This window comes from Melanerpes formicivorus, unplaced genomic scaffold (genome assembly GCF_026170545.1).
Source record: "Melanerpes formicivorus ecotype bairdi unplaced genomic scaffold, bMelFor1.0.p_v2 SCAF_24, whole genome shotgun sequence".
NCBI lineage: Eukaryota > Metazoa > Chordata > Aves > Piciformes > Picidae > Melanerpes > Melanerpes formicivorus.
In genome coordinates, this window is record NW_027142376.1 from 6437485 (window position 1) to 6463392 (window position 25908).

The following is a 25908-nucleotide window of genomic DNA, read 5'->3' on the forward strand; positions in this document are numbered from 1 at the left end:
ACTTGCCCCCCACCCCTTAGATATTGATAGACATTGATCAGATCCCCTCTCAGCCTTCTCTTCTCCAGACTAAACAGCACCAGGGCTCTCAGTCTTTCTTCTTAGGGGGGATGCTCAAGTCCCCTAATCATCCTTGTGACTCTCCCTTGGACTCTCCACTTCTCTCACTTGGCCTAATTTCTTGAGCTGATAAGTTGCTTCTTCCAAGGGGAAGGTTAAAACCATGTCTAGCTATCTGGACTGCTTGTTCTCTTTCTCCATTAGATGGTGTTGGGTGATAGTTTGGACTTGATGATATCTGAGGTCTTTTCCAACCTGGTTAGTCCTGTTCTGTTCTATTCTATTCTGTTCTATTCTATTCTGTTCTATTCTATTCTGTTCTGTTCTATTCTGTTCTGTTCTATTCTGTTCTATTCTATTCTGTTCTATTCTGTTCTGTTCTATTCTGTTCTGTTCTATTCTGTTCTGTTCTGTTCTGTTCTGTTCTATTCTGTTCTATTCTATTCTATTCTATTCTATTCTATTCTATTCTATTCTATTCTATTCTATTCTATTCTATTCTATTCTATTCTATATGCAAGAATCCTGTTCATTTTTTTTCTCAGCCACATCCAAAAAGCTTTCCCCCACTACAAATGTCATGTCAACAAGAGACAAAGTCCAGACATGCTTTCAGAAGTTTGCAACATCATTTGTAAAATGACAATAGTTAAGAACCACAGTCAAGGAAACCACAAGGCTTCTTCAGATGGTTGTGATGACCTGTGTGAAGTTTGTTATGGACAAAGAGGTTGATAGTTGATTAGATGGTGTTGGGAGATAGGTTGGACTTGATGATGGGTTTGATGGGTGGACCACTAGATGGATAAGGAACTGGCTTGATGGCCGCACCCAAAGAGTGGCTGTCAATGGGTCCATGTCCCAGTGGAGGCCAGGGACAAGCAGAGTCCCTCAGGGATCAGTCCTGGGACCAGGCTTGTTCAACATCTTTGTGGGTGCCATGGACAGTGGTATTGAGTGCATCCTCAGCAAGTTTGCTGATGACACCAAGCTGTGTGGTGCAGCAGACAGGCTGGAGGGAAGGGAGGCCATCCAGAGGGACCTTGGCAGGCTGGAGAGGTGGGCACAAGCCAACCTCAGGAGGTTCAACAAGACCAAGTGCAGGGTCCTGCATGTGGGTCGAGGCAATCCCAGGCACAAACCCAGGCTGGGCAGTGACTGGCTGGAAAGCAGCCCTGAGGAGAGAGACTTGGGGGTGCTGGTGGAGGAGAAGCTCAACATGAGCTCTCAGTGTGCACTTGCAGCCTGCAAAGCCAATCAGATCCTGGGCTGCATCAGGAGAAGTGTGGCCAGCAGGTCAAGGGAGGTGATTCTCCCCCTCTGCTCAGCTCTGGTGAGACCCCACCTGGAGTACTGCCTCCAGTTCTGGAGCCCCTATTACAAGAGGGATCTGGAGGTGCTGGAAGGTGTCAGGAGAAGGGCCACGAGGATGATCAGAGGGCTGGAGCACCTCTCCTATGAGGACAGACTGAAGGAGTTGGGGCTGTTCAGTCTGCAGAAGAGAAGGCTCCGAGGTGACCTCATTGTGGCCTTCCAGTATCTGAAGGGGGCCTACAGGAAGGCTGGGGAGGGACTGCTCAGGATCTCAGGTAGTGATAGGACTAAGGGGAATGGAATGAAGCTGGAGGTGGGGAGATTCAGGCTGGAGGTGAGGAGGAAGTTCTTCCCCATGAGAGTGGTGAAGCTCTGGAATGGGTTGTCCAGGGAGGTGGTTGAGGCCCCGTCCCTGGAGGTGTTTAAGGCCAGGCTGGCTGAGGCTCTGGCCAGCCTGATCTAGTGTGGGGTGTCCCTGCCCATGGCAGGGGGGTTGGAACTAGATGATCCTTGTGGTCCCTTCCAACCCTGACTGATACTATGATCCTATGATCTCAAAGGTCTTTTCCAACCTGGTTAGTTGTGTTCTGTTCTATTCTGTTCTTTTCTCAGATGAGACAGTTTTGAGGAGATTCATTAAAATGCTGATGAAGGCTAAAAGAAAGATGATTTAGTTAGGAGATCTAAGGTATGCTGCACTTCCAAAGAGTGATGTTATTCAGTGTTAGAGGTATTTAAAAGATAAACCCACGTCACATTTGTGATGATAAAATTGGTCCTAAAATTCAGGAAACTGCCTAGGCACAGATCCAGGCTGGGTGCAGAGTGGGTTGAGAGCAGCTCTGAAGAAAGAGCCTTGGGTGCATTGATTGATGAGAAGCTCACCATGAGCTGGCAGTGCCCTCATGCTGCCCAGGAGGCAAATCCTGTGCTGGGCTGCATCAGGAGGAGTGTGGGCAGCAGGGCAAGAGAGGGGATTCTGCCCCTTGACTCTGCTCTGCTGAGACCCCACCTCCAATCCTGCTTCCATTTCTGGACACAGAGCTGTTGGAGTGAGTCCAGAGGAGGCCACAAAGATGATCCAAGGCTAGAAGCCATATGGATGCTAAAAGGCAGTGTTTGCAATCAATTTATGGGAAGGATTTTCAATTGGCATGAAGGGAACAAAGTTCACTAGCAGTGTAAAGCTGGAGCTTCATCCTTCGTGAAAAGGCTTCTATACTATGTTTGACAATCATGGATGCAGACTCAAAACATGTGAGGATTATATGAAAAAAAGAAGCCAAGGTTACTTAAGGAAGTTAGAAGGAAACATGAGAACAGGGTCTTCTAATGGGGAGGCTTTGGGCGACCACAGTCAGCACTTTAAGCCCCACCTCTGACTGCCCTGCAGACAAAATGTTTTCCTTTTCCTTGTTTTTTTTTACATAAAGAGAGGGCTTCAGTAGCTCTACCATAGTTAGGTTCATTTTTTTCCTGAAGGCATGATGTGACTTTTTGGTTGTTGTTTTGGGCTGTGGAATAGTCACACCCTAGTTTTGAAGAATTTAACTTAGAACCATTGAATGGTTTGGGTTGGAAGGGGCCTTGAAAGGTCAGCTAGTCCAAGTGCCCTGCAGTGAGCAGGGACATCTTCAACTAGATCAGGTTGCGCAGAGCCCCATCCAACCTGCCCCGGAATGTCTTCAAGGATGGAGCTTCTACCACTTCTCTGGGCAACCTGTGCCAGTGTTCACCCCCTTCATTAAACAAGAAATTCTTCCTAGATATCCCTTCTTCTAGTTCAAAACTATTACCATTACCCTCTGTTCTGTTGCAACAGGACCAACTCAAAACATTGACTTCAACTCTTAATGGTTTGGAGGGGTCATTTGTGAGCTGTTTTGTTCACAGCTGCCTCGTGTTTCTGTTGGTGATGCTCTGCAATGATGGGAGCTGTTGCTTTCCTTATCTATAGGGGAAGCTTTTCTACTCCAATAAAAGGAATGTTTTGTTACATTCAGATTCTCTGATTGGCTTTGGCAGGGGCAGAGGAGCATTTTTAGCATTATTCTTTATTTGTGCAAATCTCGATCTGATCCTTTTCAAATTAGAAGTTGATAAGATTTCATCATTGGCTTAGAGCATAAATAAACAGCAGAGATGACAGCTTGTCTGTACTACTGATTTGTAGTTTTTCCATCCTCCTCCTCTCTGTCTACACCCACAACCCTCTCTTCCCCATCTACTATTTCAGAACTTGTGAAATCACTTGTGGCTGGAAAAAAAGAAAGCAACCCACCAGTGTGAGATTTCCTTTTGCTGAGGTATTTGGGTATGCAGAGGCCACTTTGCCTCGAGACAAAAGTGCCTGACCCTCAGTTTAGTTGCCATGTTTCTGGCCCACTCAAGTAAAAATCCTTTGTCATTAATTGATAGCTAATAATCAAGCACCACACAGCAGAGCAGAAACCATGCCTGATGGCGCTTCACCATAGAGGACATTCTGCTCACCTTTCATTGTAGGTTTGAGTGTCCTTTGAACAAAATTAAATTCATAGATGGTCTGGCTGGACCCATGGTCTGCCCTTGGCCACTGAAATTCCCTGAACATTCAACCAGCAGGGTGAGACAGGAATATTTATAGCAGTTATGCTTTTTACCCTTATGACCACTAGAGGTTTCTCTTCTCCGTTGTTTGCAAGCTTCCCTCTCTGTTCTGCCATTCAGTTTTGAAGTGGAAATTTGTCAGTGGCTATTTGAGAAATAAGCCATAACTGATTCATTCCTCAGGGTAAGCTTCTTGGAAGATGAAAGCTAATCATGTGTCTTCACTCTAGGTGTCAAGAGAGAGGGCAGCTGTGTAGTGACTGTTGCTTTTGGCATCTGATCACCTTTTAAGTAAACAGATGTAGCTGGAGATGCATGCAACTATATTTGCTCTTGTAAATACTTGTTTGGAAGTACTTGAGATCTAAAAGAACTTGAGGACCAGTTCTGTCACTTCTCTTTTCAGAGAGTAGCATTTATCTATATAAAGGAATATCACAAGAGCAAGATCTAGTCACAGCTCAGGACCACAAGTAATACTGATCTGAGACCACAAGTAATGCTGCTCTGAAGCCAATGGAAACATCTAAACTGATGTAAATGTTTGAAGTGCCTTTTTATTAGTAACATGCAGCACCACCTTGTACTGGAAGAGCAGCAGAGTTGAAAGTTATTAGGGAAAGGTAGAAATGAGGTAGTCATTAAAGGCTTAATTCATTCTCTTCCCTCTTTCTCACATGCAGGTGCAGTATATAGAATCATAGAATTGTCAGGGTTGGAAGGGACCTCAAGGATCAGCCAGTTCCAACCCCCCTGCCATGGGCAGGGACACCTCACACTACAGCAGGTTGCTCACAGCCACATCCAGCCTGGCCTTCAAAACCTCCAGGCATGAGGCTTTCACCACCTCCCTGGGCAACCTGTGCCAGTGTCTCATCACCCTCATGGGGAAGAACGTCTTCCTAATATCCAATCTAAATCTGTTCTCTAGCTTGGATCCATTTCCCCCAGTCCTATCACTCCCTGACACCCTCAAAAGTCCCTCCTCAGCTTTCTTGTAGCCCCCTTCAGTTACTGGAAGGCTACAATAAGGTCTCTTTGAAGCCTTCTCTTCTCCAGACTGAACAGCCCCAACTCCCTCAGTCTGTCCTCATAGCAGAGCAGCTCCAGCCCTCTGCTCATCCTCGTGGCCCTTCTCTGGACGCCTTCCAGCACCTCCAGATCCTTCCTGCAGAACTGGACACAGTATTCCAGGTGGGGTCTCAGCAGAGTGGTGTAGAGGGAGAGATTCACCTCCCTGTAACCTGTATTGGAAAAGTGACCAAAACATGTGAAGTAGAAGAACAGAAAAACAGAAAGGAAGAGAAAGGAAATGTAAATGAACTGGTGACCGTACTCAAAGAGTAACTAAGGGTTTTACCAGCATTTGGAGAAGCTGCAATCAGTAAGCCCAGTTATTGATGTTGCAGTTATATCTCCTGAATTCATATGGAGATAACTGTTTGAACAGGAATTTGTCATTTGATTTCCTGATTTCTGAAGTCTCCACTTGTTGAGAAAGGAAGGAATATTTTACTTGCTTAATATTTTAGATCATTTTACACAGCATGCAGCTCCACACAGTGGGTGCTCTGACAGAATGTATTCTAAAGGAATACTTACATCTCTCCATAGCAATCCTGAAAGTCTGTCAGGGTTGGGTGGTTGGTTTTTTTTTCCTTTCACATCAGCCTGCAGATTGAAATCCTGTGTTTGTATGGATTGATGCAATTTAGAGTGCAGCTCGGCCTCCTGTTAAAAGCAGGCTGCAGACTGGTTTGCGCTGTTGCACAGCAGAGGGCACTCGCATCATACCAGATGGGGGCTGTTCAGCAGCTCACTAGCATGGGTAAAAGCATCATTCCAGCCTCAGGAACAGCAGAAGTAACTGTTTGGGGCTGTAAATTCCCATTTCTCACTTGAATGCCAGCAGATATTTGGTGTTAAGGCTAAATGATGCCTCAGGGGGTAACAGAAAGTAACTTCATTTGGCTCACGTGTTGCAGGGGATTATGGAGTACACTGTAAGCAGGGTTTCTACTCTGCCTGGGGTTGAACTTGATGACTTGAGGTCCCTTCCAACCCCCTAATGTTCTGTGACTCTGTTATATATTGATTGATTTTTTATTCCCTTGGAAATCATAACATGGTGTGGGTTGGAAGAGGCCTTTAAAGGTCATCTAGTCCACCCACGAGGGGGATGCATATCCTGGTTACAAGCTCATGGGGACAGGCAAGCTCCATGGACTCGAATGTGGTAAGGCTCCGTAGTTTGCTTCACAGAATGTTAGGATGTCTGGACATCATCCAGTCCACCCCCCTGCCAGAGCAGGATCAGCTGAAGCAGATCACATAGGAATGCATCCAGGTGGGTCTTGAATGTCTCCAGAGAAGGAGACTCCACAACCTCTCTGGGCAGCCTGTTCCAATCTAAATCCACTGTGCTCTAGTTTGAAGCCATTGTCCCTCATCCTGTCAATTCAGGCCTTTGTTAAACAGTCTCTCTCAATACTTGCTTTAGGGCATAGAATAGAATAGGTATAGAATAGAATGGAATTAACCAGGTTGGAAAAGACCTTTGAGTTCATCGAGTCCAACCTATCACCCAACACCATCTAATCAACTAAACCATGGCACCAAGTGCCTCATCCAGGCTCTTTTGAAACACCTTCAGTGATGGTGACTCCACCACCTCCCTGGGCAGCACATTCCAATCTCTCTATGAAGAATTTCTTCCTCACCTCCAGCCTAAACCTCCCCTGGCACAGCTTGAGACTGTGTCCTTTTGTTCTGGCGCTGGTTGTCTGGGAGAAGAGACCAACCCCCACCTGGCTACAATCTCTCTTCAGGTAGTTGTAGAGAGCAATGAGGTTTCCCCTGAGCATCCTCTTCTCCAGGCTAAGCAACTCCAGCTCCCTCAGCCTCTCCTCACAGGGCTGTGCTCCAGACCCCTCCCCAGCTTTGTTGCCCTTCTCTGGACACCTTTCAGCATCTCAACATCTTTCCTAAACTGAGGAGCCCAGAGCTGGACACAGGACTCAAGGTGTGGCCTAATCAATGCAGAGTACAGGGGCACAATGACTTCCCTGCTCCTGCTGGCCACACTATTCCTGATGCAGGCCAGGCTGCCATTGGCCTTCTTGGCCACCTGGGCAACCAGGTGCCACCAGAAACTCAAAATCTTTCCTAAACTAAGGAGCCCAGAACTGGACACAGGACTCAAGGTGTGGCCTAACCAGTGCTGAGCACAGGGCAGAATGACCTCCCTGCTCCTGCTGGCCACACTGTTCCTGATGCAGGCCAGGATGCCATTGGCCTTCTTGGCCACCTGGGCACACTGTTGGCTCATGTTCAGCCTCCTGTTCCAGCTACTGGTAGCAGTTGCTTAGCTTGTGAGACCTGTGACTTGAGGTAGGTAGTGTTTTTATTACTTTTATTTTCTTTTAAATTCAAGGATCCTCCAGCTACATTTTTCTTCCACCACAGAGTCCTGTTGGAAAATAAAGTAAAAAATGGATTGAGAAGAAGAATTAAAAATTATTACTAGAAAAGGCACATTTGCATAGCTAAAGAGTTCCCAAGGGAAAACCAAACCTGTTCGTTAGCTCTTGCTGCCGTTGAATCCACGGAGGTTCACCATTCCCAAGTCACTGTTGCATCTCATTGCATTGGGTGGTGGAAACTGTGTGCTTCACTGTCTCTTTGGATGTAGTTCTGGTAGATTAAAAAGAAACCCACCTCATTAAGAATTTTAGCTGACTCCCTCTTCACAAATGTTTGGGTTTTTTTAATGGTATCATTTTTTTGGGGGGATTGATTCAGTTTTGTGCAAATGAACGGATGGGAAAGCGTTTTGCCTGCAGAACTTTAGGATTGTTTAGGGAAGGGGTGAATGGTGGGTGTCTGTGCTTCTGGTTCTGTTTCCTTCAGCATAAGTTTACTAATCCCAGGCAACGAGCGCTGCACCAGGGGAAGTTTAGGCACCAGGTGAGGAGAAATTTCTTCACTGAGAGAGTCATTCATCATTGGAATGGGCTGCCTGGGGAGGTGGTGGAGTCACCATCCCTGGAGGTGTTCAAGAGGAGATTGGACGTGGCACTTGGTGCCATGGTCTAGTCATGGGTCTGTGGTGACAGGTTGGACTTGGTGATCCTTGAAGTCTCTTCCAACCTTGGCGATACTCTGATAATTCACTGTGAATATCACTTTAAAACTCCTTAGTTGTCCAGGGAGGTGGTGGAAGCCTTACCCCTGGAGGTTTTTGCAGCCAGGCTGGATGTGGCTGTGAGCAAGCTGCTGTAGTGTGAGGTTTCCCTTCCCATGGCAGGGGGTTTGGAACTGGCTGATCCTTGAGGTCCCTTCCAACCCTAACAATTCTATGATTCTATGAGAAAAGTTCCCATCACCCTCCTAGTGCTGGCTTCTTACAAACAAGCATCCATGTACATTCTGCTGTCGTTTCCTCATCTGACCCAGGAGAAGGGCTTCGCGTAGGCGCTGCAGAGCCAGGTGATTGCTTTCCTTCTAGTTCACAGAACAGTGGTTTAGATTTGAAAGAAAGATGATGATGAGTAATTGAAGATGGGAGAAAGTGATTACTTTCCTTGGCACAATCTTCCTGGACAGATTGTTCCTTTTTTCTGTAGGAAAAATAAGCCCAGTTTTGAGAGGGTCCATTTTAGATCCACACCATTTCACCTGGAGCCTTCCTTTTCAGATGTTCTGAAGAGGTTTTTTTATCATAAATTCTTTTACAAGAACTTCTGTAGTGGTTTTTTTTGTCCTCCTAAAGTGAGGCACACAGAATAGCATTGCAGCTGAGCTGCTTTGAGGCTGGGAAACCAGAATTCTGCTGCTCTTTGTAGAACAGATACTCCTGGGTCTAGCATCTACTGCAGGCACCTTTTGGGACAGACCAGCATGACTTGGCAGCTGAGCTACTGTGGCAGCTTTAGGCTGAAGTCTGGGACATTTTCCACAGATTCTGAGTAGAAAAGTAGTAGAATGTAAATAAGCTTTCTCTTTCCTCCCCTTCCTCTTTCTTCCCCTTCCCCTTCCTCTTTCTTCCCCTTCCCCTTCCTCTTTCTTCCCCTTCCCCTTCCTCTGTCTTCCCCTTCCCCTTTCCTTCTTCTCCCTTGTACAGGGAGATAGAAGGGGAGCCAAGAGGGGCACCCCTAGTAACCCCCTGGTTTTGTCCAGGGGGGTTCTTGTATTGTTTATGAATTGTAAATACCTGTAAATATTGTGTATTTGGTACATATTCATTGCATTTCATGTTTCTAGATTTTAGTTTGCTTGTAAATAGAGCTTCATTTGCTTCCAGCTGAGCTGGTCTGGCAAACTTTATTTTGGGGGTAATGCTCTCAAATTAGTTGGAGGGTTTAGGCTTGATCTCAGAACGAAGTTCTTCACAGAAGGAGAGATTGCCCTTTGGAATGGGCTGCCCAGGGAGGGAGTGGTGGGGTGGTTGTCCCTGGAAGTGTTTAAGAAAAGCCTGGATGAGGCACTTAGTGCCATGGTCTGGCTGATTAGATAGGGTTGGGTGATCAGTTGGACTTGATGATCTTGGAGGTTTCTTCCAACCTGGTTGATTCTGTGACTCTGTAGGTAATTTCAAACCCCCCACCCCCACCAGCTACATAGCTGCACAATCTGTGGTGAGCTGTCAGTGGCTATCCTAAGAGAAATAAAAAGCTTGCCTCCCCCTAAGAGGCTAAATACACAGGGAAATAAATGGGGCTTGTGCTTCAGTGTGTCCACATGGATGCTAAGGCTGTTAGGAAGAATATAAGGAACCAGCAGTGCTTCTCCCATCAGCAGCTATCCACAGGCAGCAAACCATTGCTGTGCTGAGGCACCTCAGTGTGAGGACACATTCTTAGGACTGAAATCTATACATCCCTCAGAGACTGCCTTGGGAGCATGAAATTCAAACAGTGGAGCCATTCAGGACAGAGAAGAAAGGTTTACACAGCTAGGGCTGCATGAGAATGCTGGGGTGAATGAATATAATTGTCTGGAATAGCTGGAATCTGGTGAAACAGGCCACAGCTCAGGCCACTGATAGGACTTAGTCTGGTGGGAAAAAGATAAAAACACCAAATTATCTGAAAGATCTGAGGCAGTAGATCTGTTCTATTTGCAGTCCTTACTCTGGGCTGCTTAATAAAGAGGAAGAAACGCCATCGACTGCGCTGAACAGATTGCAGCCAGCGTGCCTGGAGCGGTTGTGTTCCGTATAGTTAATAAATGATGTTGTAGGTTGGGGGTGTTTTCATACTTCTGAATTATTCACTACAGCACTTGAGGTAATTTAGCTTCACTATCTCACTTCTGAAGCCATTCCCAACAAGCGATTGTTTCAACCAGAAGCATTCGATGTGTTAAGAGGAGGATGGTTCTAGGGGGAGGGAGGAAGGGGGAAGGGAACAAAGGAGCTGGCATCCCTTTTGATTTTTGAAGGATAATTGAAGATAATGTAGCATCTCATGCGTGCCAGAGCTGTCTTGTGGGTCCTCAGCTATCACCAGCTAGCATATCTCCAGCTATTTGACTTAACGGAGCTGAAGATCAAACCCTGCTTATCCTGGGATCCAAAGTGACAGAAGCTCTTGAAAAGGGTAAAAAACCAACAAACCAACCGACTGAAAATAGCTGACTTAATAGGCTTGGCGTGGAGGAAAAAGTAGTAAGTGATGGAGAGATGTTGTTTTCTGATGGAACATAGAGCTAGTAGTGATGCTAAGAGACAAAATGAGTCATCCCTGCTAAACCTGGTGAGATTTCTCATGCCCTGGCTGGTTTTTATTGATGTTTCCATTATCATTTGAGATGTAGAATGGGATGAGGGAAGGAACAATTCCAGCAGCAGGAGGTCAGCCTGCTTATTTTGGTGTCCTGCTTTTCACATTGTGTGTAAATATCAGGGACATGAATACTGGCCTTTTAATAGCTGCAGACAGGGAGATGGATCTTGATGCTTTCCCTGTACTTAACCCAAGTATGCTCTGCCTGTGTATGAAGGTGAAGAGAGGATGTGCAGCCCTGTGCTGGAGTTCTGCTTGCAAAAGGCTTTGTAAAACTGATGCTTTGAGGTTCTTTGGTAATAGCTTCCAAACAGCTTTCCCAAAGATAGGGACATCAAAGGAAGGCTAACTGTTAACCAATGTCCCCAAGACTTGTACTTCCACCTCTGGTGCCCTCAACACAAGAAGGACATGGACCTGATGGAGCAGGTCCATGAAAATGATCAGGAGGCTGCAACACCTCTGCTATGAGGACAGGCTGAGGGAGCTGGAGGTGTTCAGCCAGGAGAGAAGACTTCAGAGAGACCCAATAGCAGCCTGCCAGTACCTGAAGGGGGCTGGAATGATAGGATGAGGGGCAATGGCTTGAAATCAGAGAAGAGTAGATTTGAGGGTGGTGCTAGGAGGAAGTTCTTTACCATGAAGAGTGTGGAACACTGCAACAGGTTGCCCAGGAAAGTAGTTGGGGCCCCATCCTTGGAGATATTCAAAGTGAGGCTGGACAGGGCTCTCAGCAACCTGATCTAGTGGAGGATGTCCCTGATGAGTGCAAGGGAGTTGGACTGGATGAGCTTTGGAGGTCCCTTCCAACCCAAACCATTCCATGAGTCTGTGTTTCCATGATTCACACACAAAATGAAGGTGGTTTTAAATGCATAGAAGGTCCTGCTAAGAAATTCCTGCTGGGTTTGGAATGAGTGGGTGGGACATTTGTGTCTGCCAGACACAGCCTCTCTTAAAATGCACTTTCTGGAATGCTTGGAAATTGGAGGAAAGGAATTTTTTTCCTCCTCCCAGAAACTGAAACCTGTTGGGCTTGTGAATGTATATGAAGCAGTTTTGTAGTGGTTTTCAGGTCCCTTCCAACCTAAGCCATTCTATGAAATCCAGAGTTCCAGACATCCTCTTGATTCCCTTTTGCAAAATGATGAACCTGTAATTGTTTTGCTTGTACAGCTGTTCTCTAAGCTGGAGATGTAAAAGGAACAGGTTGTGCCTGCCACCTTCACACCAAAATCTTTGTCAGCTCTTAAAGTTTCAGCAGTATAATTTTAGCTTCCTAATATTTCTAATCTTTCCTGTGAGAATGAATTATTGAGTGGCTAAAAGCAGCCTGTCATATGTCTAAAGGTGGGCAAAAGACTGGAATCTGACATTTCTACAACTTCATAGCCTGGCAGGCTCCTCAGGAGGGAAAGTAGTAAAACCCATGCTTATGTCAGACAGGTGGGTGGATCAGACCCTGAGCACTCAGCAGAAACAAGAGAAGCCTGTGCTGGTTCTCTGCACTTCTATAAGTCTCTGTCAGGCAGGTCTGGCAGAGTAGAAATGCCACTGTGAAACAACCAGGAAAATCTATGGGGAGGAATAATAAACTGCAGCAGGACAGGCTGAGAGGTGATCTGCTGGAGGGCAGACCTGGGAGTGCTGGTGGACAAGTTCTGCATGGGACAGCAATGTGCCCTGGTGGCCAAGAAGGCCAATGGGAGCCTGGGGGGCATTGAGAGGAGTGTGTCCAGCAGATCCAGGGAGGTTCTCCTTCCCCTCTACTCTGCCCTGGTGAGGCCACACCTGGAATATTGCATCCAGTTCTGGGCTCCCCAGTTCAAGAGGGACAGGGATCTGCTGGAGAGAGTACAAGGAAGGGCTACAAGGATGCTGAAGGGACTGCAGCACTGCCTGGTGAGAAAAGGCTGAGAGACCTGAGGCTGTTTAGTCTGGAGACGACTGAGAGGGGATTTAATAAATGTTTTTCATATCTGAGGGCTGGGGGTCAAGAGGGAGGGGACAGGCTCTGCTCACTTGCTTTCTGTGATAGGACAAGGAGCAATGGATGGAAACTCCAGCACAGGAGGTTCCACCTCAACACAAGGGGGAACTTCTTTACTGTGAGGGTCACAGAGCCCTGGAGCAGGCTGCCCAGAGAGGTTGTGCAGTCTCCTTCTCCAGAGACTTTCTAGACCTATCTGGATGTGTTCCTGTGTGACCTGTGCTGGATTCTCTGGTCCTGCTCTGGCAGGGTGGTTGGACTGGATGATCTCTTTGGGTCCCTTCCACCCCATGACATCTGTGTTGGAATGCTGAGTGGAGCTGCAGGCGTTGCAAAGGTGATAGTGATGAAAAAGCACACCAGACAATAGCCAGTGTTTGATGGCAACACACTCTTAAGGTCTATCTTTTACTTCAGGTATTTCTGAGAAGCTCCTGCAGTGTTTTCTGTAGTGCCTGTCTGTAGCCAGGCAAATGTTCATTATCTAAACCAGACAAAAAGATATTCAAATGTACATTTAGTTCCATCTTATCAAAAGCTAGACTGAGTTAATGAAGGTGTTGAGCAAATGTAGTTTTTCATGTAATGTATGAAGCTGAACCTTTGACATTTGTAGGTGTGTGTGGAAGCTAACAGGTTTTGGTGAAATTTGGTCTGTAAATTCATTAATTCCATAGTTGAGATTCAGAGGTTCAGAACATAATGAAAACATTTGCCTGAATTCCACAAGACTAACCTGTTTAGAATCACAGAATGGCTCAGGCTGGAAGGCAACTCAGAAACCATCTACTTCAACCCCCCTGCTGTGGGCAGGGACACCTCTCAACAAGACTTGGCTGCTCAAGGCTTCATCCAGCCTGGCCTTGAACACCGCCCCCCAGGGAGGAGGCAGCCACAGCCTCCCTGGGCAGCCTGTTCCAGAGTCTCAGCACCCTCCTACTGAAGAGCTTCTTCCTAAACTCCCGTCTAACCCTGCTCTCCTTCAGCTTCAAACCATTCCCCCTTGTCTCTCTAGACATCCTTATGAAAAGTCCCTCTGCAACCTTCCTGTAGGATCCCTTCAGCTATTGGAAGGCAGCTCCGAGGTCCCCCCAGAGGCTTCTCTTCTCCAGGCTGAACCCCCCCAGCTCCCTCAGCCTATCCTCACAGCAGAGGTGTTCCAGCTCTTGGATCATCTTTGTGGCCTCCTCTGGACTCACTCCAAGAGCTCTGTGTCCTTCTTATGCTGGGGACACCAGAACTGGAGGCAGGATTGGAGGTGTGGGGTGTCAGCAGAGCAGATTCAAGGGGCAGAATCCCCTCTCTTGCCCTGCTGCCCACACTCCTCTTGATGCAGCCCAGCACAGGATTTGCCTCCTGGGCAGCATGAGGGCACTGCCAGCGCATGGTGAGCTTCTCATCAACCGATGCACCCAAGGCTCTTTCTTCAGAGCTACTCTCAATCCAGAGTCACAAACTTCTGTGCTGAGGCCCTTTGTGTTCAGTGGTCCACAAGATCCAATAGAGTTAAAGCAGATTTTGAATCTAGTAGATTTTGTCCTTTTCATGGTTTATTTGAAGTTATTTCATACCAGTTTTGTATGTAGGTGTTCCAGTGGCTGTTTGTACATACACATCTGCGCTTTCAGTCTCTAGTACCACCAAGAAGTCTGTCTGCCATGAAAACCTTGTAGATCATATCAGGACTTGGAGGCATATCAAGGACAAGAGGGTGATTAGGAGCAGTCAACATGGTTTTACCAAGGGGAAGTCATGTCTGACCAGCCTGATAGCCTTTGCTGAGGACATAACCAGGTGGCTAGGTGATGGCAGGGCAGTGGATGTGGTTTATCTTGGTTTCAGTAGAGACTTTGACGCTGTCTCCCACAGCATCCTCACAGCTAAGTGGAGGCAGTGTGGCATCCAGTGATGAGGTCATGAGGTGGATGGGAACTGGTTGAAGGGGAGAAGCCAGAGAGTTGTGGTCAGTGGGACAGACATTCATTGAGTGGTCTTGTCTTTTTTACAGAATCATGTCAACCCAGCAATGGATTTTACACAGACCCCTCCAGGCATGCTGGCCCTTGACAACATGCTCTACTTCGCTAAACATCACCAGGATGCCTACATCCGGGTAAGGCTTCTTTTCTTCCTTGAGATCTGGGTGGTTGCTGGTTCACAGAGATTGTCCTGCTTGCAGCTGACTCAGAAAAGGCAGTTCAGAATCCTGATGTCACTACCCACTAAATCTGGGAAGGCAAAGTCCTCATGGTACCCTGAGCTTCATGGGTTGGAAGGATGAGTGTGCTGTTGTGATACTGCCTCTTCAGAGACCAGCAGCAAACCACAGCTCTTGCAGGAAGAGTAGGTACAGTTGAAGCATGTGAGAAACATGGGTCTGAAGGCAGTGGGTAACTGCATCTTGAAAGCAGAAGGCATTTTGAGGTGAAAAGAGGGGAGCCACACAGCAAAGGAGGAAACAATAAGAACCAAACTATTTTTCCCTCTGTTAGACTCTTCCTTACCTTCCCCCCAGTCCATACTAATTGCTGAAATGACAGTCATAACACTTTCTTTACTGGCTGTCTTCCTTCAGATGAACATGGCCTTGTGTTTCTTTATTTAGACTTTGAGTTAATTGGGTTTGAATCTTGTGGGGGTTTTTGTTTTTCTGTTTACTATACAATATGAATGGAGTCTGAAGAAGAAAGGTTATTTAATGGAGGGGAAAGAAACCTCGTGGTTTACTACAGTCATAGAATGGCCTGGGCTTGAAAGGGTTTCCAAAGGTATAATATCAGTCAGGGTTGGAAGGGACCACAAAGATCACCCAGTTCCAACCCCCCTGCCATGGGCAGGGACACCCCACACTAGATCAGGCTGGCCAGAGCCTCATCCAGCCTGGGCTTAAACACCTCCAGGGATGGGGCCTCGACCATCTCCCTGGACAACCCATTCCAGGGCTTCACCACTCTCATGGGGAAGAACCTCCTCCTCATGTCCAGCCTGAATCTCCCCACCTCCAGCTTCATCCCATTCCCCCTAGTCCTTATCACTACCTGAGATCCTGAGCAGTCCCTCCCCAGCCTTCTTGTAGGCTCCCTTCAGATACTGGAAGGCCACAATTAGGTCATCTCGGAGCCTTCTCTTCTCCAGACTGAACAGCCCCAACTCCTTCAGTCTGTCCTTGTAGGAGAGGTGCTCCAGCCCTCTGTTCATACTTGTGGCCCTTCTCTGGACACCCATTCTATTCCCTTCTATACCCATCTACCGACTGGGAATAGAAATCTACTGCTTTGATTCTGAACTCTGCTGGTTTGTGGTGGAAAATTTGGTTTCTGCTGGTTATAGAATAGAATAAACCAGGTTGGAAGAGACCTTCAAGATCATCACATCCAACCTATCAACCAACACCACCTAATCAACTAAACCATGGCACCAAGCACCCCATCAAGTCTCCTACTAAACACCTCCAGTGATGGTGACTCCACCAACTCCCCAGGCAGCCCATTCCAATGGGCAATCACTCTCTCTGTGTAGAACTTCTTCCTAACATGCAACCTAAACCTCCCCTGGCACAGCTGGAGACTGTGTCCTCTTGTTCTGGTACTGCCTGCCTGGGAGAAGAGACCAACCTCTGCCTGCCTACAACCTCCCTTCGGGTAGTTGTAGAGATCAGTAAGGTCACCCCTGATCCTCCTTTTCTCCAGGCTAAACAACCCCAGCTCCCTCAGTCTCTCCTCACAGGGCTGTGTTCCAAGCCCCTCACCAACTTCGTTGCCCTTCTCTGGACATGCTCCAGCAAGTCAACCTCCTTCCTAAACTGAGGGGCCCAGAACTGGACACAGGACTCAAGGTGTGGCCTAACCAGTGCAGTGTACAGGGGCACAATGACCTCCCTGCTCCTGCTGGCCACACTCTTCCTGATGCAGGCCAGGATGCCATTGGCCCTCTTGGCTGCCTGGGCACACTGCAGGCTCATGTTCAGCCTACCATTGACCAGTACCCAGATCCCTCTCTGCCTGGCTGCTCTCCAGCCACTCTGACCCCAGTCTGTAGCACTGCATGGGGTTGCTGTGGCCGATGTGCAGAACCTGGCACTTGGATGTGTTCAATCTCATGCCCTTGGACTCTGCCCATCTGTCCAGCCTGTCCAGGTCCCTCTGCAGAGCCTCTCTACCCTCCAGCAGATCAACTCCTGCCCCAAATTTGGTGTCATCTGCAAATTTACTGATGATGGACTCAATGCCCTCATCCAGATCATCAATAAAGATGTTAAAGAGCACAGGGCCCAGCACTGATCCCTGGGGCACACCACTGGTGACTGGCCGCCAGTTGGATGTGGCACCATTATGAGACAATTTAGGCAAGAAATCTGCTTGTTTGATGTTGAAATCTGCTGGTCATCCAGTCCAACCCACTCTGCAGTCAGCAGGGACATCCTCAACTGGATCAGGCTGGCCAGAGCCTTGTTGAGCCTCTCCTTGAATATCTCCAGGGCTGGGGCCCCAACCACCTCCCTGGGTAGCCTGCTCCAGTGTTCCACCACTCTCATGGTGCAGAACTTGCTCCTAACATTCTGTTTTCTTTATTTGTGTGGTGTCCTTAGCTAGAACTTAGTTGTTTTAACAAGTTTCTCACTGAATCAGTTTCCTCTTGAGGTTGCTTTTCTTTCTTCCTTTCTTAATGACTTGCCTGGTGCTATCAGTGACTGATAGGTGCTGAAGTTTTTCTTTCCTGTTCCACTTTATTTCATGTTCCACAATTGCTGTCATCAGAAGCCTTTGCTCTTAAAAGGTGGAGACAGTGTATGGAATGAGTTGATGGAAGTAATGTTGAACCCCTGCAAGAAAATTTTCCAAGTTTCCACAGTAGATGATTGGCAGCTTCCTAAGCTACATAATTATAGGACAGTCAGAGTGTATAATTAAAGTTAACAGTGAGGAGAATGATTGGAATAGAGCTTTGTGACAGATAATATTATTTTTTCTCCTGTTCTTTTGGAGCAGACAAGTTTCCTCCCCCACCCCCAGCTCCAAAGCCACTTCAGCTTCATCTTCTACTCATTTTAAAAACTAAAAGAGTTACCATTTGCAACAGACTTTCTTCAGTGCAGGCAGCTTGAGATCTGTTTGGTTTTTTTTCTTGCTGGCAACTTGTAGCAGTGTGCCTCCAGAACATTCCTGACTGTAAAAAGGCTCACAGGATGTTAGGGGTTGGAAGGGACCTCTGGAGATCCTTGAGTCCAACCCCCCTGCCAGAGCAGGACCGCAGAATCTAGCGCAGTATCACAGTGTCACTGAGGTTGGAAGAGACCTCAAAGATCATCGAGTCCAAAAGGTCCCACAGGAACACATCCAGACCGGGCTGGAAAGCCTCCAGAGCGGGAGACACCACAACCTCTCTGGGCAGCCTGCTCCAGGGCTCTGTGACCCTCACAGTGAAGAAGTTCCTCCTCACATTGAGGGTCTGAGAAAAAACACCTTTCTGGGGTGATGCTATTATGCCACCACTGCTAGCAGCATCTCCATGTATTGGTGCTTTGTCATGGATTTGTTTGGGAATTTGCAGTGCAGGACTATTCAGATCCATTTTGTTTCCAAGACACAGTGAGGAGAGAGAGAGAGAAACATGAAAGAAACATTTTGTATGTATATTTGTTTGGAAGTTTGGATTAATTGGCTTCACTTTGGTACATAATGCACCCCAGTGATTGCTGATGCTGGTTTAAAGTAATGATGTGTACTCTATCTGGTGTAAAGAGCAAGCTGAAGGAATCAAAATGGAGTAGTCCTTTTGTTTGTGACCTCCCCCCCCAAAAAAAAAAAAGAGATTTGATGTTTGTTGTCTCGTGTTTGAATGTGTCCTGTTTGTGCCTGGTATGCTTCTATAGAAACAGAAAAAAACAAGCCTTGCAGTTTGGATAAGTTGCCCTCTGTATAGAGTAGAATTAACCAGGTTGGAAAAGACCTTTGAGATCATCAAGTCCAACCTATCAGCCAACACCATCTGATCAACTAAACCATGGCACCAAGTGCCTCATTCAGGCTCCCAGGGGAGACCTTGTTGCTGTCTACAACTACCTGAAGGGATGATGTAGCCAGGTGGGGGTTGGTCTCTTCTCCCAGGCAAGCAGGACCAGAACAAGAGGACACAGTCTCAAGCTGTGCCAGGGGAGGTTTTGGCTGGAGGGGAGGAGAGAGTTCTTCCCAGAAAGAGTAATTGGCCATTGGGATGTGCTGGCCAGGGAGGAGGTGGAGTCACCATCCCTGGAGGTGTTTAAGAAGAGACCGGATGAGGCACTCGGTGCCTCCCTGCTGTTCAAAAAAGATGCAGACAGGCTGCCAAAAGTTCAGAGAAAGCCTCAGGAATGATCAGAGGGATGGAAGCCCTGCCATAGGCTTGTTCAGCTTTGAGAAGAGAAGGCTCTGGGGAGATCTTATGGGAGGCCATGGGTCACTCCATAAAGAGTGGCTGCCAGGATGGTGCAGACTCTCTTTTTACAAGGAGTGACATGGAAAAGACAAGGGACGATGGGGACAAGTTACTGCAGGAGAATTCCCCATTGGAATCCAGAAGAAAATTTTCACCAGGAGAGAAGCTGGACTTTGGAGCTGTTGCCCAACAGAAGTGGTGGTTTACCCTACACTGGTCAGTTTTAGGACTCAACTTGACTGGGTGCTGGGGCATCTCATTTAATCTACACTCTTCACCTAGAAAGGTTGGACCAGATGACCCTTAGAGTCCCTTCCAGTGTGGCATGGTGTGACCTTATTGTGACCTTCCAGTATCTGAAGGGGGGTACAGGAAAGCTGGGGAGGGACTTTTGAGGGTGTCAGGGAGTGACAGGACTGGGGGGATGTAACCAAACTAGAAATGGGTAGATTGAGATTGGATGTTAGGAAGAAGTTGTTCCCCATGAGGGTGGTGAGAGACTGGCACAGGTTGCCCAGGGAGGTGGTGGAAGCCTCATCCCTGGAGGTTTTTGCAGCCAGGCTGGCTGTGGCTGTGAGCAAGCTGCTGTAGTGTGAGGTGTCCCTGGCCATGGCAGGAGGGTTAGAACTGGCTGATCCTTGAGGTCCCTTCCAATCCCTAACAATTCTCTGATTCCATACAAATCCCCTTTCCCCTGCACCTGCCAAGCTGGAAAATCTGTTATTCACACCCCAGCCATGCAGGGACACTTCCTCAGCAGCATCTTGAGACGCTCTGGGGGGAGGTTCAGAAGGGAGCTCTTTTCTTGCTGAAGCTTTCAGAAGCCCCAGTGGAGGAGCAGGTGCTGTTTGTGAGTGCTGGTAACGCAGGCAGGAAGGTTGCTGGCATCCTGCAGAGACCTTTCAGGACCATAATGGGTTGAGTCACAGCCAGCCTGGCTGCCATATACTTTCTAACCCATGCAGTTGTTCTATAGGAGGCTGCCTACACATCCTTCCGCCAATTCACAACGTCTCCTCATGCCTACTCATTCCAGCCTGAGCAGACATGAATAGTCCAACATATAATTTCAGTCTTATTCTGAAAGAAAAACTGAGCTTGATTTCTGCCATGCCATTTTTTCATTTCTTTTGGTTGGTTTTTCTTTTTTCTCCTCCCAGAAATAAGAGGAGAAGGGCTTTAAATGATTTCTGCTCTGCTAAAGGTGGGGAGAACAGTGAGCTTTGTGACATGAGCCTCTCTGGTGTTTTTTGTTGAAGGAATGCAGTTTTCCACATCAGACTAAATTGCCTGAGACCACTGGTTCCCTGCTTGCTGATGTGCTCTTCTCTTTTTCTCTGCCAGTTTCTCCAATTTTCTCCTCAGCTATCCGTTTCCTCCCTGCCTTTTCTTGTTGGGGTTTATTTCCCCCTCCCGCCCCCCCCAAAGTTCATTCAAAACTTATGTGCATGAATTTTTCTCATGGTCCTCTGGCTGTAATATTACCACAGCCCTTTGAATGCACCCTCTTACCTATAAGTTATCACAGAATCACCAAGGTTGGAAGAGACCTCAAAGATCATCAAGTCCAACCTGTCACCACAGACGCTCATGACTAGACCACGGCACCAAGTGCCACGTCCAATCCTTGTTTGAACACCTCCAGGGACGGTGACTCCACCACCTCCCCGGGCAGCACATTCCAATAACTAATGACTCTCTCCATGAAGAACTTTCTCCTCACCTCCAGCCTAAACTTCCCCTGGCACAGCTTGAGACTGTGTCCTCTTGTTCTGGTGCTGGTTGCTTGAGAGAAGAGACTAACTCCCTTCTGGCTACAACCACCCTTCAGGTAATTGTAGGGAGCAGTGAGGTCACCCCTGAGCCTCCTCTTCTCCAGGCTGTGCTCCAGACCTCCCCCCAGCCTTGTTGCCCTTCTCTGGACACGTTCAAGTGTCTCAATGTCCTTCTTAAACTAAGGGGCCCAGAACTGGACACAGTACTCAAGGTTGCTATATAATGACATAATCAGATGCTTTGCTTTTCCTTCCTGCCTTGTATGGCTGTGTCACTGTCTCCTGGATGCCTCACTGCAGTGGGCTCCGTGCCTTCTGTTTGCGGCTCTCTCCCTGGGAGCAGCAGGTTACAGTTCCTTTATTTTAGTTTTGCCATGAGGAATTTCTGTAATGCCTCAGGAATGTGAAGGAAGGCTGAGGTAAGGGAGAGAGGAAGCATGGCAAACTGACAATAAAATGGTGAAGGGGGAAAAAAAAAGGCAGGTTAGAGAGGGTGGTGAAGGATCTTGGCAGAACAGTGATGATGAAGTTGAGGCAAGTGACAAGCTGCCTTAGGAAGAAAGTGAAATTGATGAAGAGTGTGAATGGAAACTGAGTCTGTCTGCAGTAGAGTCCCTTTTAAGCAAGTCCTATCCTTAGGACTTGCTTAAAGCAGCTAAATGAAAAGGAAATTGCAGCCCAGAGAGCAAACCGCATCCTGGGCTGCAGCAAGAGAAGCAGAGCCAGCAGGGCCAGGGAGGTGATTCTCCCCCTCTGCTCCACTCTGCTGAGACCCCACCTGGAGCACTGTGTCCAGTTCTGGAGCCTCTGTTACAGGAAGGATCTGGAGGTGCTGGAAGGTGTCCAGTGGAGGACCACGAGGATGAGCAGAGGGCTGGTGCTGCTCTGCTATGAGGACAGACTGAGGGAGTTGGGGTTGTTCAGTCTGGAGAAGAGAAGACTCCAAGGAGACCTAATTGCAGCCTTCCAGTATCTGCAGGGGGCTCCAAGAAAGCTGGGGAGGGACTTTTGAGGGTGTCAGGGAGTGACAGGACTGGGGGGATGTAACCAAACTAGAAATGGGTAGATTGAGATTGGATGTTAGGAAGAAGTTGTTCCCCATGAGGGTGGTGAGACACTGGCACAGGTTGCCCAGGGAGGTGGTGGAAGCCTCATCCCTGGAGGTTTTTGCAGCCAGGCTGGATGTGGCTGTGAGCAAGCTGCTGTAGTGTGAGGTGTTCCTGGCCATGGCAGGGGGCTTGGGACTGGCTGATCCTTGAGGCCCCTTCCAACCCTGACAATTCTGTGATTCTATGAAATGGTAATCCCAACCGTATGTGATAAGGAAGCTTAAGAAAAGGAACAGCAGTGTGAAGAAGAAGACCATCCCTGCAGTGTTTGATATTAAATACTGCCTGAATTTTCACTTGGGGTCTCAGGAGGTTTTTACCATCTTTGGTAAGTAGCAGTCCGAAGCTCTCAGTGATCACTTATAACAGACTGCTAGAAAACTTGGTGTTGACTCTCCCAGAATCATTGCAGGCAGTGCTACAAAATTTAGCTCTAGAGAAGTGCTCTTTTTTTATTTTTAGTAGTGCAGCAAAGCCTGCTGGACTGCCTGCTCTGGGATTTATTGTAAGTATTGATGCAGCTATCCTGGGTCTTGCCTTTCACTTCTGTATTTACTTCCTAATCATCATGAATCTCTTTTCCATTGCCAAGCTCTGAGGCTGGTTCAGGATTCTGTGAATTGCATCTGCAGTTGCTGTGGGCAGTATTTTCTGAGCCAATTTAATCCTCAGTGTGAGGGATTAAGGGACTGGCTCACTCGATATTCCTTCCCAGTGAAGGACAACTATTTCTGTTTGGTGGTTTCCTCCTCCTGGATTTTGTTGAGGAAGCTTTTTTGAATATACCTGTCTTCAAAGCTTGACCTTTTGGCAGTCTTTAATTCTTAGGAGCAGGTATAAGCTTCACTATTCATAGAATCATAAAGGTTGGAAGAGACCTCAGAGATCATGATGTCCAACCTATCACCCAACACCTCCTGACAACGAAACCATGGCTCCAAGTGCCACATCCAAGCCTTTTCTGAACATCTCCAGCAACAGTGACTCCACCACCTTCCTGGGCAGCACATTCCGAGGGCAAACTACTCTTTCTGGAAAGAGCTTTTTCCTTTAGCTGGCAATTTGAAATAGAAATCGACCATTTCTTTCTTTTTAGCTTCTACTGCAGCTTGCTCAAGCCAGGGATGATGCAGAGCATCAGTGTTGTGCAGGAATGGCAAAGTTTCCCTGTTGGTCGTGGAGCAGCACAGCTTCTCTGTTGCTGACTGCTACAGAGAGTGGTCATTGAAGTGCGGAGAAGACTAAAAGGTTTATGAAAAGAGCCTCCACATACAGTGTCCTAGATTCAGCAGAGTAGCTCATAGAATCAATAAGGTTGGAAAAGATTTCAGAGATCATCAAGTCCAACCTATCACCCAACACCTCCTGACAACTAAACCATGGCTTCAAGTGCCACATCCAATCCTTTTCTGAACACCTCCAGGGATGGTGACTCCACCACCTCCCTGGGCAGCACATTCCAATGGCCAATCTGGGAAGTTCAGTGAAGAACTTTCTCCTCACCTCCAGCCTAAACCTCCTCTGGCACACCTTGAGACTGTGTCCTCTTGTTCTGGTGCTGGTTGCCTGGGAGAAGAGACCAACCCCCACCTGGCTACCACCTCCCTTCAGGTAGTTGTAGACAGCAATAAGGTCTCCTCTGAGCCTCCTCTTCTCCAGGCTAAGCAACCCCAGCTCCTGCAGCCTCTCCTCACAGGGCTGTGCTCCAGACCCCTCCCCAGCTTTGTTGCCCTTCTCTGGACACGTTCAAGTGTCTCAACGTCCGCCTTAAACGGTGGAGCCCAGAGCTGAATGCAGTGATGTAAATGTAGTGTGTGGAGGACAGTGCTTCAACTCCTGGCTTCTTGAAACTGATAATTTCATTTTAATTCCTCCTTCAGATTGTCCTGGAGAACAGCAGTCGAGAAGACAAGCACGAGTGCCCCTTCGGCCGGAGCAGCATCGAGCTGACGAAGATGCTGTGTGAAATACTGAAAGTCGGAGAGCTCCGTAAGTTCAACTCTTTGTTTGACCTCATGGAGGGAGTTCAGCAATACCTAAACTTTACTTCAATGCAAAAATTTCTTGCCAAGAATCCTTTCTCAGTATGGTTGTGTGCACTCAAAGTGATTGTGTCTCTTTTTCTGTGTCTCTTACTGGGTTTTGGGAATACCAGGGGTGAGGGCTAAGCAGGGGAAATGAGCTCTGGGTCTTTGAATTTCTTCCCTGTGAAGCAGTGCAGTTGCATCATTTCTAGAGGGATCCATTCATTTGCAGTTGAGTGATCTGATGTAAGACATTTCACATGATCACAGGATGTTAGGGGTTGGAAAGAGACTTCTGGAGATCTTCAAGTCCACCCTTCCTGCCAGAGCAGGACCAGAGAATCCAGCACAGGTCACACAGCAACACATCCAGACAGGGCTGGAAAGGCTCCAGAGAAGGAGACTCCACAACCTCTCTGGGCAGCCTGCTCCAGGGCTCTGTGACCCTCACAGTGAAGAAGCTCCTCCTCATTTTGAGGTGGAACCTCCTGTGCTGGAGTTTCCATCCATTGCCCCTTGTCCTATCCCAGGGCACAAGTGAGGAGAGTCTGTCCCTGTCCCTTCCTGACCCCCAGCCCTCAGATATTTATAGACATTGTTGGATGCCTTCTCAGTCTTCTCCAGACTAAACAGCCCCACATCTCTCAGCCTCTCCTCCCCAGGCAGTGCTGCAGTCCCTTCAGCATCCTCATAGCCCTCCCTTGGACTCTCTCCAACAGATCCCTGTCCCTCTTGAACTGGGGAGCCCAGAACTGGATGCAATATTCCAGGTGGAGCCTCACCAGGGCAGAGTAGATGGGGAGGAGAACCTCCCTGGATCTGCTGGCCACACTCCTCTGAATGCACCCCGGGATCCCATTGGCCTCTGTGGCCTCCAGGGCACATTACTGTCCCATGCAGATCTTGCTGCCCACCAGGACTCCCAGGTCCTTCTCCAGAAGGCTGCACTTCATGGGCTAAGCATTGCAGAAGCTTGTCCATAGGTGGGTTATGTGAGTATTGTGGTTCTGCTTTGTGAGATTGCTCATCAAAACTGACTCATCCCATTTTCTGTTAGGGATCTGAAGCTCTGCCTAAATACCAGCTGATACAGGTATCACTGACTCTCACAGTGTGATATGGAATATTGTATTGCAGTGCAGAGTAAACAAGCTGTCTTTGGCTTTGATTACAGTCCCTTGACAAATGGTTGTATACTATCAAACAGAAGAGTAAGTCTGTGCCTTCATTTCTCTAGCCTGTTGGTGTTTAACTCTAATACATAAACTTCAGTGAACCAGCAGTAATGGTTTTGGATCCAGCTGCAGCCCTCTTTGGCCAGTGCTACCACGAGCTTCATTTTCATATTGCACAAGCAGAGGGCACAACTGAGATGCTTTTGTTTCTTTCAGAGGCATTTTCTGCCTTTTGATTATTACTTCTCCCCCCCCATAAAGGTTTTCTTTTGCATTTACACTCAAGTCCGTGAAATGTGAGGAGAGCAATGCAAAAGGCAGCAAGAAAGCATATAGGTATTAGCATTTCTTGCGCTTGCCAGTTCTGCTACAGACATCAAAAGCTCTGTTTTACAAGTATGATTTGGCTGTTAATACACCTGAAGCTTTTAAATAGAGTGTAAAAGAATTTATTAACCAAAGGGAAAAGGCCACAAGGATGAGCAGAGGGCTGGAGCTCCTCTCCTATGAGCACAGAGTGAGAGAGCTGGGGTTGTTCAGTCTGGAGAGGAGAAGGCTCTGAGGAGACCTAATTGTGCCCTTGCAGTATCCGAAGGGGGCTACAAGAAAGCTGGGAAGGGACTTTTGAGGGTGTCAGGGAGTGATAGGACTGGGGGGTATGGAGCAAAACTAG

The 25908-nt window shown here is 47.6% G+C and overlaps 1 protein-coding gene across 3 annotated transcripts in view; it reads left to right on the top strand.

Moving 5' to 3' along the window:
• The window catches only part of ELMO1 (engulfment and cell motility 1), a 405265-nt gene that overhangs the window by 171064 nt on the left and 208293 nt on the right, over nucleotides 1-25908 (top strand). For all 3 annotated transcript variants that reach the window (XM_068152730.1, XM_068152729.1, XM_068152731.1), the window contains 2 exons: nucleotides 14747-14851; nucleotides 23917-24025. In XM_068152730.1, coding sequence (XP_068008831.1) covers nucleotides 14747-14851; nucleotides 23917-24025 — 214 coding nt within the window. The remainder of the gene's footprint in view (nucleotides 1-14746; nucleotides 14852-23916; nucleotides 24026-25908) is intronic.